The following is a 20,263-nucleotide window of genomic DNA, read 5'->3' on the forward strand; positions in this document are numbered from 1 at the left end:
CTCCCTCCCTTCCTTCCTCCCTCCCCACCCCGATGTAGCATATGGAAGTTCCCAGGCTAGGTATCGAATTGGAGCTGCAGCTGCCGGCCCATACCCCATACCACAGCAACACCAAGTCTGAGCCACATCTGTGACCTATGCTGCAGGTTGTGGCAATGCCAGATCTTTAACCCACTGTGCCAGGCTGGGGATTGAACCAGCCCCTCCACAGAGACAAGCTAGATCATTAGCCCACTGTACCACAGCAGACTGTACCTGGCTTGGGAACTTCTGCATGCCTCAGGAGTGCCAAAAAAAAAGTCAATTATATTTATTTTATTTTGGTAGAGTATACACTCCTGTAGGTTAAGGTAGGGAAAAAGAAGCAACTTTAAAGATATTCATAAATCAGCAAGTTTAAACATATTTGAAAAATTTGCTTCTCTTGCAAACTGTCAATGAAAAAATAGTAAGCTTTTTTAAAGCAAACTAGTATGCTTATATTTTGCTGTAAGAATGAAAATGACCTTATATGTAGAATCTTAAAAAAAGCATACAAATGAACTTATTTGCAGGACAGAAACAGACTCATAGACTGAAAAACTAATGATTACTGACGGGTAGGCAGAGGGAGGAGTGGACTCGGAGTTTGGGATAGAAATGTTCTAAAATTAGGTTATGATGATGGTTCTACAACTAAGTATATATTATATATAAATATAAAATTTAATGAATTATTTAAAAAACAATAAAAATGCCCATAGTTTTTATAGCTATTAATCATTGGCGAAGGAAAGATTTAATTGCTGTTATGTATGCTATGCTCCTAATTTTATCCTTACCAATACCTACTGGCTCATATTTATATATATGCTGTAATCCTTTTCCGCTGTCTTTGATCAACAACTCTTCTCCTTCAAACCTAAGCTGTTGTCTTTGCGTGCTAGTGTTGTGCTTTACTCAAAGGCCTTTATTCTTTTTTTGTTTCTCTAATCCTCAAGGTCCCTTATAATGCTGTTTCCTTTGATGAATTCAAGAATGCGCACATATTTCCTGATTTTAAAATACTAACAGCTGACTATCCTGTCATCTCCCTTTCACTTAGATTCTGAACCAGATTGTTCATGCCTCTTTTTTCTCTCCCTTTTATTCAAGGGAAAAAGGAAACCTGAAGGGGAGTCACGGTTGGCTTTTTTTGGTCTTCTTTTTCTGCTTGCCAGGGTGGTGTAGGTTCGCTTTAGAAAAGTAGGAAAGTTCAGAGGAGTGTTAGGCAACAGGAGAGGAATCTGCTCCTGGAAGGTTGTGAGGTCACTATGAGACCGTGCTCTGTTTTCCTGCATCTTTTTGTTCACGTTTGTCTTTCCCATTAGTGGAGATGAAATCATACGTACAAATTTGTATCTGGTGGGTTAGGGTTTGGGTTTTTTTTTTTTTTTTGTATTGGTTTTAACATTTTACCATAAAGTTTTCCCCTGCTAAAAATTGTTTTCAGGGGATTTTTGATGTCTGTATAAGATTCTAGTGTCATTAATGCAATTTATTTAGCAACTTTCCTAATAGAATACATTGTTTGTAATTTTTCACCTTTTTGAACAATTATGGGTTCTTTTGGCCACACCTGTGGCATGTGGAATTTCCCGGGCCAGGGATCAAACCTAAGCCATAGCAGCAGCCCAAGCTGCTTCACTGACAGCACTGGATCCTTAACCTGTTGCACTACAAGGAAATTCTGAATATATTTTTTTATTTTTCAGAGTAGAAGAAAAATGTTTTCATCGTTTTTTTTTCATCATTTCTGTAGAAGACAATCTTACAAGGACATTTACTGGGTTAAAGGAATTTCTCTGTTATGTTCTTGATGAAAGTTCTAGAAAGAAAATCACTAACTTTATTAAATTAACTTTAAATTTATTAACTAAATGTTACTAATTTTCTTTCTACAAAAGCTGTGCTAGTTTATGCTCAATCAAGAGTGTATGACAGTGTCCATTTTTGTGCCCCCTGGACAATCCTTTTTTTAATTTTAATTTTTTTATTATTCAATGAATTTATTACATTTATAATTGTACAGTGATCATCACAATCCAGTTTTATAGGATTTCCATCCCACAACCCCAGCGCATCCTCCCCTCCCAAACTGTCTTCTTTGGAAACCGTAAGTTTTTCAAAGTCTATGAGTCAGTATCTGTTCTGCAAAGAAGTCCATTGTGTCCTTTTTTCAGATTCCATATGTCAGTGAAAGCATTTGATGTTGGTGTCTCATTGTATGGCTGACTTCACTTAGCATGATAATTTCTAGGTCTATCCATGTTGCTAAAAATGCTGTTATTTTGTTCCTTTTAATGGCTAATATTCCATTGTGTATGTGTACCACATCTTCTTGATCCACTTCTCTGTCAGTGGACATTTAGGTGGTTTCCATGTCTTGGCTATTGAAAATAGTGCTGCAGTGAACATCAGAGTACACGTGTCTTTGCGAGTCATGGTTTTCTCTGGATAGATGCCCAGGAGTGGGATTGCGGGATCAAATGGTAGTTCTATTTTTAGTTTTCTGAGGCATCTCCATACTGTTTTCCACGGCAGTTGCACCAATTTAAAATCCCACCAACAGTGTACTAGGGTTCCTTTTTCTCCACACTCTCTCCAGCACTTACTGTTTGTAGACTTTTTGATGATAGCCATTCTGGCCAGTGTAGGGTGATACCTCATAGTGGTTTTGATTTGCATTTCTCTAGTAATGAGTGATGTTGAACATCTTTTCATGTGTTTTTTGGCCACCCATTTGTCTTCTTTGGAGAATTGTCTGTTTAGATCTTCTGCCCATTTTTTGATGGGGGTTGTTTGTTTTTTTGGTATAGAGCTGCAGAAGATGTTATAAATTTTGGAGATTAATCCCTTGTCAGTCGATTCACTGGCAAAGATTTTCTCCCATTCTGTGGGTTGTGTTTTTGTTTTGTTTAGGGTTTCCTTTGCTGTGCAGAAACTTTTACGCTTGATTAGGTCCCATTTGTTTATTTTTGTTTTTTACTGTCATTACTCTCATAAGAGGTGGATCTGAGACGATGTTGCTGTCGTTTATGTCAGAGAGGGTTTGGCCTGTCTTTTTTCCTCTAAGAGTTTTATAGTGTCTGGTCTTATATCTAGGTCTTTAATCCATTTTGAATTTATTTTTGTGTATGGTGTTAGGGAGTGTTCTAATTTCATTCTTTTCCATGTGGCTGTCCAGTTGTCCCAGCACTGCTTATTGAAGGGGCTGTCTTTTCTCCATTGTATATTCTTGCCTCCTTTGTCATAGATGAGTTGGCTGTAGGTGCGTGGGTTTAATTCTGGGTTTTCTATCCTATTCCACTGATCTATATGTCTGTCTTTGTGCCAGTACCACATGGTTTTGATGATTGTTGCTTTGTAGTATAGTCTGAAGTCAGGGAGCCTGATTCCTCCTGCTTCATTTTTCTGTTTCAGGATGGTCTTTGGCTATTCTGGGTCTTTCATGCTTCCAAACTTTAAAATATTTTGTTTGAGTTCTGTGAAAAATGTCCTTGGTAACTTGATAGGGATTGCATTGAATCTGTAGATTGCCTTAGGTAGTATAGTCATTTTGATAATATTAACTCTTCCAATCCACGAGCATGGTATGTCTTTCCATCTATTTGTGTCATCTTTGATTTCTTTCATCAGTGTCTTATAGTTTTCAGAGTACAGGTCTTTTGCCTCTTTGGGTAGGTTTACTCCTAGGTATTTTATTCTTTTGGACGTGATAGTAAACGGGATTGCTTCCCTAATTTCTCTTTCCGCTCTTTCATTGTTAGTATATAGAAATGCCGTCGATTTCTGTGTATTAATTTTGTATCCTGTGACTTTGCCAAATTCGTGGATGAACTCTAACAGTTTTCTGGTGGAGTCTTTAGGATCCTCTAGGTATAGTATTATGTCATCTGCAAATAGTGATAGTTTTACTTCTTCCTTTCCAATTTGGATTCCTTTTATCTCTTTTACTTCCCTGATTGCTGTGGCTAGGACTTCCAAAAACTATGTTGAAGAGTAGTGGTGAGAGTGGACATCCTTGTCTTGTTCCTGATCTCAGTGGGAATTCTTTCAGCTTTTCACCTTTGAGAATGATGTTAGCTGTGGGTTTGTCATATATGGCCTTTATCATGTTGAGGTAGGTTCCCGTTATGCCCACTTTCTGAAGGGTTTTTATCAGAAATGAGTGTTGGATTTTGTGAAAGGCTTTTTCCGCATCTATTGAGAGGATCATATGGTTTTTATTCTTCAGTTTGTTAATGTGGTGTATCACACTGGTGGATTTGCAGATATTGAGGAACCCTTGCATCCCTGGGATAAATCCCACTTGATCATGATGCACAATCCTTTTAATGTATTGTTGAATGCGGTTTGCTAATATTTTGTTGAGGATTTTTGCATCAATGTTCATCAGTGAAATTGGTGTGTAGTTTTTTTTTTTTTTGTGGTATCTTTGTCTGGTTTTGATATCAGGGTGATGCTGGCCTCATGGAATGAGTTTGGGAGTATCCCTTCCTCTGCAGTTTTTTGAAGTAGTTTCAGGAGAGGTGTTAGCTCTTCTCTAAATGTTTGGTAGAAATCACATGTGAAGCCATCTGGTCCTGGACTTTTGTTTGTTGAAAGTTTTTTAATCATAGTTTCAATTTCAGTTCTTGTGATTGGTCCATTCATCTTTTCTATTTCGTCTTGGTTTAGTCTTGGAAGAGTGTATTTTTCTAAGAATTTGTCCATTTCTTCTAGGTTTTCCGTTTTATTGGCATATAATTGCATATGGTAGTCTCTTATGGTCCTTTGTATTTCTGTGATGTCTGTTGTTCCTTCTCCTTTTTCATTTCTAATTTTATTGATTTGAGTCCTCTCTTTTTTTCTTGATAAGTCTGGCTAAGTAAGGGTTTATCAATTTTGTTGATCTTTTCAAAGAACCAGCTTTTCATTTTGTTCATCTTTTTTATGGTTTTCTTTGTTTCTATTTCATTGATTTCTGTTCTGATCTTTATGATTTCTTTCTTTCTACTAGCTTTAAGTCTTATCTGTTCTTCTCTCTTGAGCTGCTTTAGATGTAAAGTTAGCTTGTTTATTTGAGCTTTTTCTTGTTTCCTGAGGTGGGCTTGTATTGCTATAAACTTTCCTTTTAGAACGGCTTTTGCTTCATCCCATAGGTTTTGGAGTGTTGGATCTTTGTTGTCACTTGCTTCTAGGTATTTTTTAATTTCCTTTTTGATTTCTTCAGTGATCCATTGGTTGTTTAGTAGCATGTGTTTAGTCTCCACGTGTTTGTGTTTTTTGCAGTTTTTTCATTGTTGTTGATTTCAAGGCGTATACCCCTGGACAATCCTAATAACTTTCTAGGAGCTAAAGAAGTCTTTGAAAGATAGAAAGATTAAAATTAAAGTAGTAGAGGAGGTGAATTTTTCAATGTCTTCTCTACTGGTTACAGCAAACTGGTTGCCTGTGAGAATAGTGATGATGGGGTTGATGGTGGTTTTATAAAAATAGGAGCTGTGTATGTGTCCTCTGTGCTAGGACTGGTTTGAAGTAATACACCTGTCTCATCAGACCTAACTACTTTTGGATTGTGTGTTTGTGGGCTTGCCTGCTTACTACATTTATTTGTGACCCCATGTCAATGCCTCCTGTCCTCTCAAGGTCATTCTTGGGCAGAGCTGAACACTGGGGTTGCCCAGAGTGTGCATTCCAGCTGGGGGAGCACAGCCAGCTCTGCTTCCTTCTTTCAGCTGATAAACAAACGTACTTTCTGGTAACGTATCTTTAATCAGAAACACACATAAAATAAGGCTATATATCAGTCCATTGATGAAAATGTTAACAGGAGTCTGTTAGGAACTTAACCCTGTAATTCTCCTAGGGGTATGTTTAGTGTTGGTTAATGCGTATTACAGTGACTGTATAGAACATAATTACTGTGAATAATGAGAATTGACTGTTATTAACTCAGTCATCACCAATGCTGTGAACAGGTATTATTAGTCTCGCCTTTGTCTTTTTTGTCTTTTTAGAGCCAAACCCGAGGAATGTGGAGGTTCCCAGGCTAGGGGTTGAATTGGAGCTGTAGCTGCCGGCCTGTGCCTCAGCCTCAGATCACAGCCGCATCTGCAGCCTACATCGCAGCTCAAAGCAACACCAGGTCCTTAAGCCACTGAGCAAGGCAAGGGATTGAACCCATGTCCTCACGGATTCTAGTCAGATTCATTTCCCCGAGCCACAACAGGAATTCTCCTATTCTCGCTTTTTAAAAATAGATTAAGAACTTGAGGCATTGCATAAATAAGCGATTTATGGAAGGCCACATAACTATTTATTAGTAAAACCAGGAGTTGACTGCTATAGTTCACTCACTTAACTGTTGGGCCATATTGACTTTACTGAAGCTCGAACTATTTTATGAGGAAAATTTCACCAGCACTGAAAAAAGAATTGGGTGGCTTGTCTTGCAGAAGAGGAGTTAGACTTCCTTGTGTTCCCACAGTATAAGTGAAGTGAGGAGGAGAAGTAGGGACAGGTTTCCATGCAGTATGAGGTCTGTGCAGTGGCTGGGCCATTGGATTTAATTGGGGCTCTCACACTCAAAGAAGTAAATCAGGGGTTTGGATGCCCACATGTCAGGGATATCTAGATGGAAATATGATAGTACTTTATTTATTTATTTATTTATTTATTTATTTTTTCTTGCTATTTCTTGGGCCGCTCCGGTGGCATGTGGAGGTTCCCAGGCTAGGGGTCCAATCGGAGCTGTAGCCACCGGCCTATGCCAGAGCCACAGCAACGCGGGATCCGAGCCGCGTCTGCGACCTACACCACAGCTCACGGCAACGCCGGATCGTTAACCCACTGAGCAAGGGCAGGGACCGAACCCGCAACCTCATGGTTCCTAGTCGGATTCGTTAACCACTGCGCCACGACGGGAACTCCGAGTACTTTATTCAACAAGAAGCTGAATTAGTACTCAAGGTCTCAAATTTGAATATTATGATTCTTTCGTCTTCTACTTTTTAGTGGCTGTTGGTATGACAGAGCATTTTTTCCAGCTGTCATGACTTCTGGTTTTTATTATAATTTGTATGTCATTGTCATTCCTGGTCATTTATTTTCCCTGATTCAGACTGAAACAGCAAACTGAAATCTATAATCATCCAAGGCTCTTTTAAATTCTCTCTTCTTCACATTTTGGATAGCCCCTATTTATCTCTTCTTTCTTTATGGTATTAATTATTTTTCTTCTTCCCTTTTTATCAGTAACTCTGGTTAGTCTGACTTTGCTTACTTTCGTAAAGGTTAGAAAAAGAAGTCAGTGCAGTCAGGCTATGCAGCAGAGAATTTTTGTAGTTGAAGTTGGTGTTATAAGCTTCCAGGACCCCTGCAAAGACTCTTGCCAGATGGCATGTCTGAGTGTCATGTTCTCTGAAAGTTTATCTGCTCTCTTCAGGCCAGACCTTCTATAAATAGGGCTACAGTAGACCAGAAAACAGCCTTGCTTATCTATATGCAGGAGAAATATTGCATCTAGACCAGATTACCTTGTTTTTTTTTTTTTTTTTTTTTTTTTTTTTTAGGGCCACACCCACAGCATTTGGAAGTTCCCAGGCTAGGGGTCAAATTGGAGCTATAGCTGCCAGCCTACACAACAGCCACAGCAATGCCACATCTGAGCCACATCTGTGACCTACAACACAGCTCACTGCAATACTGGATTCTTAACCCACTGAACGACGCTAGGAATCAAACCCACACCCTCATTGATACTAGTTGGGCTCATTACCACTGTGCCACGACAGGAACTCCCTTGGATGTACCTTATTAATCTCAAGAGTTATACAGTGTATAATATATCTGCTAGAGGACAACAGGTATATTATAGAAACATAAACAAATTCCTCTTTCTTTATTTTTAATCTGCCCAAGCTGCCATGGCTTGAGTGAAATGCATTTTTGTACTGGTTTTGTGGAATTAGATTAAGATTTAGCTACCTATACCTATCCAAGAGTCAATGAAAGGAAATATGAAAATTACAAAAGGAAATATGAAATATGAAAATTACAAAAGGAAAAAATGTCATTGCTAAAGGCAAATATACAATAAAGGTAGTAAATCAGCCACTTATAAAGCTTGAATGAAGGTTAAAAGATGAAAGTGGTAAAATCATCTAGATCCACAGTAAGTAGTTAAGGGGTACATAAAACAAAACAATTTAAAATATAATGTTCAAAACAGTAAATGTGGGAGTAAAAGTACAAGGTTATTAAAATACATTCAAACTTAAGTGATCAGCAACTTAAAATAATCATGTATATGAGTTCCCATTGTGGCTCAGCAGGTTACAAACCCAACTAGTATCCATGGGGAGGTGGGTTCGATTCCTTACCTCGCTCAGTGGGTTAAGAATCTCATGTTGCCATGAGCTGTGGTGTAGATCACAGACACGCCTCAGATCTGGTATTTCTGTGGCTGTGGAATAGGCCAGCAGCTGCAGCTCTTATTGGACTCCAAGCCTGGGAACTTCCATGTGCCTCGGTTGCAACTTTAAAAAGCAAAAATAAATAAATAAATAAATAAATAATAAACCTCATGGTAACAACAAACCAAAAATTTGTAATAGATACAAACACAAAAAAATAAAGGAATTCAAACGTAACGCAAAGATAGTCAACAAATCACAAAGGAAGAGAGCAAATGAAAAAGGGACAAAAAAGAACTATAAAAATAATCCCCAATTAATAAAATGCTGTAAGGTCAGAACAGAAATAAATAGAGACTGAAAAAACAGTAGAGAAGATAAATGAAACTAAGAGTTGCTTCTTTGAAAAAATAGGCCAAAATCAATAAACCATTAGCCAGATTCATCAAGAAAAAAAGTGCCCAAATCAATCAAATCAAAAATGAAAAAAAGTTAGAACTGATACCACAGAAATACAGAAGATCACAGGCTATTACTATGAACAATAAATAATATGCCAATAAAATGGACAACCTGGAAGATATGCATGAATTTCTAGAAACACAGTCTCCCACAACTGAATCAGGAAGAAACAAAATTTGAACAGACTAATAACAAAATCACTAAATTACTAAACACACACAAAACAACAAAAACTCTCAACAAGTTAAAGTCTAGAAACAGATGGCTTCACAGGTGAATTCTACCAAACACTTGGAAAAGAGTTAAGATCTATCCTTAAACTCTTCCAAAAAATTGCAGAGCAAAGAACACTTCCAAACTCTTTCTGCAAGGCTAGCATCATCTTGATACCAAAACCAGGCAAAGATATCACTGCAAAAGAACATTTCTGGCCAATATCACTGATGAACATCAATGCAAAAATTCTCAATAAAATATTAGCAAACTGAATTCAACAATACATTAAAAGGATCATACACCATCATCAAGTGGGATTTGTCCCAGGAATGTAAGGATGGTTTAGTATCTACAAATCAATCCAGGTGATACACCACCTAACAAATTGAAGAATAAAAATCATGTGATCAACTCAATAGAAGTAGAAGAAGCTGTTGGCAGAATTCAAAATCCATTTATGGTAAAAACTGTCAACAAAGTAGGTATAGAGGGAACATATCTCAATATAATAAAGGCATATATGACAAGCTGACATCATACTCAGTGTTGAAAGGCTGAAAACATTTCCTCCAAGATTAAGAGCAAGACAAAGATGCCCTTTCTTGCCACTTTTATTCAGCGTATTATTTGGAGTCCTAGCCATAGTTCAGAGATTTTTGAGGAATCCAAATTGTAAAGGAAAAAGAAAAGCTGTCACCATTTACAGATGACATGATGTATATAGAAAATCCTGATGATGCCACCAAAAAAAAAAAAAAAAACCTAGAACTCATCAATGAATTTTATAAAATTATAAGATACCCAATAAATATGCAGGAAAGGCTCTTAACCAGCTCTAGATGTTATTTTATCCTGGAAAATTTCAATGGGTAAATTTCATAAAAATCCCTTTTAAGCACTGCATAAGGTGAATGAATCTTCTTTTTTGTCTTTTTAAGGCCGCACCAGCAGCATATAGAAGTTCCCAGGCTAGGGGCTGAATCAGAGCTATAGCTGCCGGCCTACACCACAGCCACAGCTACGCCAGATCCGAGACGCATCTGTGACCTACCCCACAGCTCGTGGTAACTCCAGATCCTTAACCCACTGACTGAGGCCAGGGATTAAACCCACGTACTCATGGATACTAGTCGTATTCATTACCGCTGAGCCACGACAGGAATTCCAGGTGAATTAATCTTAAACCACTATAATTCATAGCTTTGTGGTGAGTTAGATTTTAAGTTTTATAGCTTAATTTCGTATTTAATATATTTTCACACATGTTAGTTCAGGTGACCCTTGAACAATGTTGGGTTAGTCTGCATTTAACTGATGATCAGTCCTTTGTAACAGAGGTTCCTCTGCATCCATGGATTCAACCAACCATGGACTGTGCAGCACTGTAGTTGTAACACGTCCACATTAAGTGCACTTGAGCAGCTCACACTTGTGTTGTTCAAGGGTCGGCTGTGATTGTTAACAAAACTTGCCCAAGAAATGATTATTTGGGGTAAGAAAACCAGAGGTATTTAAATCTTCCGAAGTCAGAAAGGACATGTGTTTTTCAGAGCCTAATGTAGTTATGGTCCTAAACAGAGGCTTTGGGAATTTTGTGTCTTCGAAGCCAGTGTCCCAGAAGTACAGCCAATAAATTTCTCTTCTTTCTTCCTTGCTCACAGAGTTACTGCTATTGATACTATGCAATGATTATGGGGTCCGGATTTTATTTATTTTTCTATCTTCCTTGCTTAGCACTGTAACAAGCAAAATATATATTAGATGTTCAAAACATTATTGATATTTTAAGACCAGCCTGTTAATATTCTTTCATAGTTGTCAGAGGCGGATGCAGAAACATAATTGGCAAGATTGAAACAATAACTGTGCTGTTAGTTTTTCCCCCAGATTTATGCATTTTACTTTTTAATAATTGTGGTATTCAAGAAATTCAGGAGGTTAACGAATCCGACTAGGAACCATGAGGTTGCGGGTTCAGTCCCTGGCCTTGCTCAGTGGGTTAAGGATCGGGCGTTGCTGTGAGCTGTGGTGTAGGTTGCAGATGCGGCTCGGATCCTGCGTTGCTGTGGCTCTGGCATAGGCCAGTGGCTACAGCTCCGATTGGACCCCTAGCCTGGGAACCTCCATATGCCGCTGGAGCGGCCCAAAGAAATAGCAAAAAGACAAAGACAAAAAAAAAAAAAAATGAAAGAAAGAAATTCAGACTGCATTTTTTTACTCTATTTTTGAAAACTCCCAGAAATAAACCTTTCATTATTTTGATCACCTTTCAAATGCTACTCCGCTGCTTTGATTTTACTTCTGTACTGATAGATATATTTGATGCTGAGTCTGAAATAAGCTTAGCTACTGGGAAACCACTGAGATTCTTCTGTTAAGTATAGCCCAGAACCATTTTAGGGGTCTGTAAATAGTCCAGATTAAATGAAGTCAAGAGAAACCTTATTAAGTTTTGGAGAAGCAATGCAGATTTTACTTCTATTTAAAATAATAGTGGGAGTTCCTGTAATGGCTTGTGGTTAACAAACCCGACTAGTAACCGTGAAGTTTCAGGTTCGATCCCTGGCCTCGCTTAGTGGGTTGAGGATCCGGTGTTGCCATGGGCTGTGGTGTAGGTCGCAGACTCAGCTCAGATTTGGCGTTGCTGTGGCTGTGGTGTAGGCCATCAGCTGTAGCTCCGATTGGACCCCTGGCCTGGGAACCTCCATATGCCATGGGTGCAGCCCTAAAAAGACAAAATAATAATAATAATTAAAATAAAATAATAGTGAATGTAATTTAGGTGGTGGATCCTAATATCATGTGTAATGTGTAGCTGTTTCTTCATTACAGAGCAAAGTTTTACTTCAGATCAGCCTTTCTTCATATTCTGCAAAGATCTTTAAAGAAAATAGAGTAATGTAGTTTTTAACTTTGTGGGATATTTGATGTTCAAAATTTCTGACTTTGCCATTTGTCTGCATCCCTCAGGCAGAAGGGGCAGCTGGCTGTGGAGAGAGCAAAGCAAGTGGAAGAGTTTCTCCAGCGCAGACGGGAGGCGAGGCAGAACAAGGCTCGGGCGGAGGGCCACGTGGTAGGATTTTGTTCTTGAGATTCTTGAGCATGGTAGGGTTCAGGGTGAAGGTCTGGGACAAGGTAGGTACAAATGACAAGAGTGTAATCCTTCACAACACTTCTCCTGGACACCTGCAGAGTATTTAACCTTTCTTCTGCTATTTCCTTTATGCCAGCGTGAAATTCTGTTGTTGCTGTGGTTCGCTGAGAGTAAGTTCATAACTGCATCCTTCCTTTAAAAAGAGTTGACGTAGGTATAGCAACCCCGGGATTTATATTTATTTACATCTTTTTTCCCCCCAATATACTTTTGGTTTTAAACACTTTTAAGTAGCAAAGAATTGTGGAAGAAAAATGAGAAATAAACATTTGAATAAATATATGTGTAATTATGCATTTACTCAGAAGCAAATTAGAAAGTGTTTTAAAGCCTCTCATTATGCCCATTAAGTGAACTAAGTCATGTACCCAAGAAGATGTTAGCACTTTTTGGATAATCATTTCAGTAGCTAATAGTTTTGATTTGCAGAGGTACACAAATGCCTTTGACCTTTTGTCCACAGAACAACCGGACATTGTTTCTGTCAGCTCAGCACCCATGAGCACCACACTCATATAGGAAATAGGTTATATAATAATATGTTTTGTTTAGACATATATACTTTAGGTTCATAAGTGATACATTTATGAGTTAATGATTATTCCAATTTATAATATTTTTTCTTTGAAATAAAATCATAGAAGAATAGTTCAGTTTTTAATGGTTACCCTTTATATTTTTAACACCATTCAGTCTGTTTTTCTCATATTCAGAATTAATCTGTATTTGTATCCTCCTATAGCCAGAACAGCACCTTCTGTAATTTTTATTGCCCCACTTTGCCTCTCTTAATAGCATTTGGAATTTTAGTTACAGATTTTAATGAAAAATATTTTTAACAAGTTACTGGATGTCACACTGTCACTCAGCAGGGGCTCGGACGAAGCTGCAGATTGCAGGGCTCTCCTTGAGGCTCCGTCTCCTTTGGCTCTCCGTTCTTCAGTTCTGTCTACTCTGCTGTTCAGCCATCCAGGCAGTTCCTCTTCACTTTAGAAACTTGTATTTCCATGTCCATGAATTCTAGTTGTCCTCCTGGAAAACTCCTTGGCCGTGCTCTTTTTTGTCTGATAGTGCTGTAGTCACTGTAGAATCTTGTTCTTGCTGCACCATTGGCTGTCACCTCATTTCTTCAGGTTTTAAATCTGTTATGTGTTTCATGGTCCCGCTGTTCCTCACACGTTTGCTGTTTTATGTCTGGGGGTGTCTGCTCACTTCTTCATGGCCTCTGTTCGTGTGGCCCTGGTGAGGTGGGAGTGTGCTGGTGATATGTCCTCTGCAGATCGCCATCTAGTAGAGGGCAGTGGTGCACTGCTGTTCTGCCAGACAAGTGCTGGCAGCTTATTTTCGGGGCTTAGAGACCCCCATCCATCCTGGGTGTCACCAGTCACCCAGTGCTCTGGCCTGGCCTTTCATCCCAGATGCTCTGGTCACTTGTGTCTGAAGGAGCCATTTTGTGAAGATGGATCACGTGCTGAGGAGCCTCTTATTTAAGCACCGTCACTGTTAGTCCACCCTCCCACCTTGTGACCCTGGCTGTTTTGTGTCTCAGAACAGGCCTCCTGCCCATTATTGCTGTGCCAGGCCTCTTCCTCATGACACTTGTCATTTCACACCAATTTGTGTACTTTCCTTACCCCTAGATTCTTCCTCTTCTTGGGACTGCTTTATAACATTCACTGTACTAACTCTTCAGATCAGGGTGGGGGTGGTGGCACAGTTATGTCCTAAAGACATAACTGTTTTTGAATACTGATGTGCATTCACTTAGCCCAGTAACTTCTCTGTGTTCAGAATTTTGCAAGAATTTGTCATTCTCCCATCTTGCATCAGAAGTTAGTATTTTCATTCTGTTATGCTATCATTTGAAAAAAATCATGCTGTAGGCAGTTTCCATGTGGTTTAAGGGTTAAGAATCTATTGTTATCACTGAAGCAGCTTTGGTCACTGCTATGACACAGGTTCGAACCCTGGCCCAGGAATTTATACATGCTGCGTGGGCTTGGCCAAAAAAAAAAAAAAAAAAAAGCTTTAGAAATCAGTGTGTTTTCATAGTTATTTTTATATGACTTTAAAAGATTCATTTTGTTAAACTCTATAGAATTTCTTTATTCTCTAGATGACTCTATATATAAAATGTTGCCTTACAAAAATATGGCTAAAAAGTGAAGAAAGTTTACTTTTCAGTGTATTTGGGTGTGTGTATCATGTATTATTTATTTTATTCACTAAACAACAGGCAGTGTGGTAAACACTTTGGAGGTATAGGTTAATTAATTGGTTAAAGATTACTTAATAGGAGTTCCCGTCATGGCGCAGTGGTTAGCGAATCCGACTAGGAACCATAAGGTTGCAGGTTCGGTCCCTGCCCTTGCTCAGTGGGTTAATGATCCAGCGTTGCCGTGAGCTGTGGTGTAGGTCGCAGATGCGGCTCGGATCCCGAGTTGCTGTGGCTCTGGTGTAGGCCAGTGGCTACAGCTCCGATTGGACCCCTAGCCTGGGAATCTCCATATGCCGCAGGAACAGCCCAAGAAATAGCAAAAAGACAAAAAAAAAAAAAAAAAAAAAAAAAAATTTCTTAATTAAAGCTTCATCAGACATAGTTTGCCTCTCACGTAATGTAGAGTCTCATGTTGAACAAGAATATATATGTGATCCTTATATCCTCTTTAAAGAGTGTCTTTCTGAATAATTTCTTCATGTTAATTGTATTGCTGCTGTTTAGCTTTGAGTTCTTTATATTCTGGCTAAGTCTTTTATTGGATACGTGGTTTGCCACTATTACCTTCTAGGTTGTAGCTTGGCTTATCATTCTCTTAATAGTTTTCACAAAGCAGAGATGTTACTTTGGTGAAGCCTAAGTTCTCAGGTTTCCTGTTTATGAATCATGCTTTTGCTGCTGTGTCTGAGAACTCTATGCCCATCCAACAGTCAGGAAGATTTGCTCCTAATTTTTTTTCTTTTTGTTTTTTTTGTTTTTTTTTTGGCTTTTTAGGGCCACACCCATGGCATATGGAGGTTCCCAGGCTAGGGGTTGAATCAGAGCTACCGCTGCCAGCCTACACCACAGCCAAGCAGGATCCTAGCCACGTCTGAGACCTATGTTACACTTATATACATTTAAATCCTCATCAGGCTGTGTTATAAATTGTGCTTGCGGGAGTTCCCGTCGTGTCGCAGTGGTTAACGAATCCGACTAGGAACCATGAGGTTGTGGGTTCGGTCCCTGCCCTCGCTCAGTGGGTTACGATCCGGCGTTGCCGTGAGCTGTGGTGTAGGTTGCAGATGTGGCTCGGATCCCGCATTGCTGTGGCTCTGGCATAGCCTGGTGGCTACAGCTCCGATTAGACCCCTAGCCTGGGAGCCTCCATATGCCGCGGGAGCGGCCCAAGAAATAGCAAAAAAAAAATTAAAAAAAAGAAAAAAAAATAATAAATTGTGCTTGCAACTTCAAGCGTATTTAAGAATTCAAGAGGAAAAAGGAATTTACACAGATTTTACCACTTACTTTTCTTGCTATTCTCTCATTCCTTTTTTTTTTTTTTTTTTTTGCTTTTTAGGGCCGCTCTCATAGCATATGGAGGTTCCCAGGCTATGGGTTGAATCAGAGCTACAGCTGCCGGCCTGCACCACAGCCACAGCAACACCAGATCCGACTCCGGCCTTGCTCAGTGGCAATGCCTAATCCTTAACCCACTGAGCGAGGCCAGGGATTGAACCCAAAACCTTGTGGTTACTAGTTGGCTTTGTTTCTGCTGCACCACAATGGGAACTCCTAATTTTTCTTTTGTAATTTTTATAGCTTTCATATATAATTGTAGATTTATCTGGTTCTCCTTGTCAATTTTGCCTTTTTTTTTTTTTTTTTAAGAGCATATACATTTAGAATTCTTGGGTTTTTAGTGAATTGACTTTTAAAAATCAAGATATAATTTCTTTTTATTCTTTGTATTAGTTTTCTTTTGTGGTATAACAAATTACCACAACTTAGTAGCTTTTAACAACACATATTTATTATCTCATTTTCAGCTGCATGGAGGGTTGGTGCCTCAAACTTTACATTGTTCAGGGATAAGCTACAAATGCTGTTTTACTCCTCCAGTTTGGAACCCATAATTCTTTCTACTATATGGGTACTTTTACCTTCTCCCTTTATGCCATAGTTGTCTTATATATTAGGTTTGCTGAATGTCTTGAACTTGTGCATTCATGCCTTATGCCATTTTTGAGCCATTATTTTCTTCAAGTATTTTTTCAGCTCAGTGCTCTTTCTTTTCTCTGGTTCTCTGGTGACATGAATGGTAGACCTTTTGTTCCTGTTCACAGGTTTGTGGACCTCTGTTGGATGTTTTTAAGTTTTTTTCTCTGTTATTCAGATTGGTTAATTTCTGTTGTTTTCAGGTTCCCTTTCCCTTTTCTCTTTCATTCTCATTCTGATTATTTGGCTATCAAATGGAATCAAATGAGGGTTTTATTTTGGTAATTCTGTTTTTCATTTCTTGTGTTTTCATTTGGTTTTTCCTTGATTCTTCTCTTTTTTGGGCTAATATTTCTGATTTTAACCTTTCTAAATCACTGTTCATGATTGCTGTTCATACGCTTTTAAAATAGTTTCTTTGATGTTTTTGCCATGTGATTATATCATCTGTTTCACCTAATCATAATCTGTTTATTGTATATTCCCAGTTGAGATTTTTGTGGTTTTTCATGTGCTGATTAATTTTGAGTTGTACCCTAGACATTTGGAATACTATGTTATTAGGCTCTGGATTTTGTATAATTTCATGGAAACTGTTGATTTTATTTGAGTGAGTGGGCTTGTTTATGTCAGGCCGTGAGTCCCTGCCTCTCTTCTCCCCACTGTGTGCACTGGCTGGTGTGGTCTGTGAGGGTCGGGAGAAGTCTGTTGGCTGGCCCCATGCTCATGCACAGTAAGGTCGTGTCCACACACACCGGTACAGGCCACCTCAGGACTTTATAACAACTTCCGGGGTCATTTTTCCGGAGCCCCCCCTCCCCGTGTACCATCGCTTGAGGCCTGCATCTGCCCTGCACTTACTTCTCAGTCTTCTAGTAGAGGCCTCGCACACCAAGGGCTCCCATGGTGGGAGGAGAGAGAGACAGACACAGAAAGCGGGGAGAGAGAGAGACAGGGAGACAGAGAGGAGCGAGGGAGAGGCCACAGGCTGTGCCCTGCCCCTTTGCAATCTCACAGGAAAGCAGGGTCCCCCCCCCTTTCCATGTTAGTTCCCATAAGCTCATGCTGGCTGTCAATGAGCTTTCCTCAGGGATGCAGCACTTTCCCTTTTTTCCGTAAGAGTCTCCTCCCTACTCCAGAACTGGCAGAGATAACCAGAGTTACCCTCGTCATTGCCAGAGTGCCCAGTTTCAGGTTTTGGCCAAGTTAGGTTAATTCCAAAAGTCACCATAGTTTTGAAAACACGGTGCACTCATCATGAATTTGGAGGTGCTACAGCTGCGGTGCTTCCACCTGCCTGCTGCTGTTTACTCTTCAGAGTCCCCAGATATGCCTGGATTTTACCCTTGTGTCCAGTGAGGGTGTGTGTGTGTGTGTGTGTGCGTGTGTGCGTGCGTGCACACACGTGCGTGTACATGCATGCGCACACATGCTTCTGTGGTTCCCAGAACTGGAGGTTTCTGCTCCTCATTCTTCCTATTTCCAAAACTAAATGCACTGCGTTGACCTCAGACCCACTGCCCTTCCTGTATCACTGACTATCTTACTGCAGAGTGTCACTGTTGAAGATGGCTTGGCTTTGAGGTTTCTGGTTTGAAAGTCATGTTTTAGTGTCTTCTCCCTGTCACATCCCACCCAACTCATAGCCAGTCAGTGACCAGGCCACCTTTTCTACCTTCTGATTATCTTACATCCATCTCCTTTCTGTTTCTGTTATTTTTTGCTCTTGTTGAGGTCCTTACTAGTCTTTTCATCTCTCTGCCTCTAATTGAGGATCCTTCTAATGCATCTTTCCCTTGATGAAAGAGTGACCTTTCTCAAGCATAACTGAACTCATGCTGCTCATCTGCTTGGAGTTGCTCAGTGGTTCTTTATTGTTTAGAGGGTATGTTAAACCTCGGTAGCTCAGCTCCAAGCTTTTATCCTTTGTGTTTCTTATTGCTCTTAGTTCAAACAACAGCAATACCAGACTATTTGCAGTTCCCCGATGGTGCTGTTTATAGTTTTTGCCTGAGATCCTATCTTCCTTACCTTTGTGGAGAGCGCTCATGTTTCCTTTCTGTTGCCTTGCTGGCTTGGGGGATTTGGATGAGGATGTGCAGAGATTGAGGGGAAAGCAGACATTTTTACTACCACTCTGTTGGTTTCCTGCCATGGAGGGCATGGTGATTAACTGTAGAAATAATTACTGTTACTATGTGCAGTGTCTTAGTTTGTGGAAAGCTTTCTGCCTTTTTGGCCTTTGTGTTATCTTCCAGGCACCTTCGTAGAGTAGACATTCCATTATTGTTATAAGAAAATGGTTGATTCTGTGCAGCAGGTCTGTACTGCACATTTCTGCCACACAGGCTGAAACATGAAACGTGACTAGAGTGTGTTGGCTCTGATGAGCTAGCTCGGGAGCCTGGGTGGGGTGGGGGCGGGGGGGTGGGGAGTGGGGGGAGGTGTGTGGCGGACACCTCATGGGGGGCTTCACAGTCTGCTCTGAAAACAGCCAGAGCCAGGAACTATTGCTCATGAGGTGCTAAGTCAGCCAGCCCTGGTCACCAGGAGACTGTCCTTAGCTCAGCAGTGCTGATGTTGGAAAAACCACTTCATAATAGAAATCCAGCCAAAATAGAGATCCCCATTGTATAGTAAAGACTGAAAAAAGTTTGGAATTTTACTTTAAGAAAATGCAATTTAAAAATTATTTCGGGAGTTCCCGTCGTGGCGCAGTGGTTAACGAATCCGACTAGGAACCATGAGGTTGCGGGTTCGGTCCCTGCCCTTGCTCAGTGGGTTAACGATCCGGCGTTGCCGTGAGCTGTGGTGTAGGTTGCAGACGAGGCTCGGATCCCGCATTGCTGTGACTCTGGCATAGACCGGTGGCTGCAGCTCCGATTCGACCCCTAGCCTGGGAACCTCCATATGCCGCAGGAGTGGCCCAAAGAAATAGCAAAAAGACAAAAAAAAAAAAATTATTTCGGATATGTTTGTAGGTCCATGTTTATTCTGAAAGTAACAACTTGCAGATTTTAATTTTTATGATAGAACTGTGTAATGAATATGTGCTTTATCAAATCTAAGATACAACAATAAAACATGTTGTTTTACATATGACTGAAAGGGGAAAATGTTTCCATTTTAACTTGATACAATGCTTTTTATCACTTAACCTTTTTATTTTGTTATTTGTTGAAATAACTCTTTAGATTTTTTAAAAATAATGTTATTCTTGAGCATCCATAAAAAGGAAAGTATGAATAAAATAAATTGTTAAACTTATTCATTCCTAAATTGACTTTACGTTCATAATATGACTTTCCAATCACTCCTTTTAAAAGTGAGGGTCACTGATGTTCATGTTTTCTCAAATAATATCCTCTGTGTCACTAAGCACCTTGAGGACTCACCATTTCTGAAAAGAGAATAGCAGTTCTGTCTCTGGGATCCTTGGCGGGGGGGGGGGGTGGGGGGGGTTGCGGGGTGGCCTGCAGTCATTGCTGTGCTTTCTTGCTCTTATCAGAGGAGTCAATGCAAGGCACTCAGCAGTCACTCGGGCTCATGTTTCCTCCTGAATCAGCCCGTGGGTGATTATTTTATGAAACTTCAAGGAGTTGTGATTTTTCAGTTATGACATCAAGGGAAAAAACTAACAAAATTCATATGTTCTCAGGCAATAACATCTGTGTTGTAACTGCTGCCTGACCAACAGTTTATAAGATAAAGGTGCCATCAATTATAAGGTGTACCCATTTTGGAGATGTGAAAACTGTTCATATTAGAATTGATGAAATATCACTTGACATTCTTGTACGTTTTAATTTTATGACATTA

The 20,263-nt window shown here is 39.7% G+C and overlaps 1 protein-coding gene across 22 annotated transcripts in view; it reads left to right on the top strand.

Moving 5' to 3' along the window:
• Positions 1 to 20,263, top strand: part of NEK1 (NIMA related kinase 1) — a 187,618-nt gene that overhangs the window by 82,139 nt on the left and 85,216 nt on the right. For all 22 annotated transcript variants that reach the window (XM_013982714.2, XM_021072842.1, XM_021072846.1 and 19 more), the window contains one exon: positions 12,066 to 12,168. In XM_013982714.2, the coding sequence (XP_013838168.1) occupies positions 12,066 to 12,168 (103 nt within the window). The remainder of the gene's footprint in view (positions 1 to 12,065; positions 12,169 to 20,263) is intronic.

Source organism: Sus scrofa, chromosome 14, assembly GCF_000003025.6.
Source record: "Sus scrofa isolate TJ Tabasco breed Duroc chromosome 14, Sscrofa11.1, whole genome shotgun sequence".
Lineage (NCBI taxonomy): Eukaryota > Metazoa > Chordata > Mammalia > Artiodactyla > Suidae > Sus > Sus scrofa.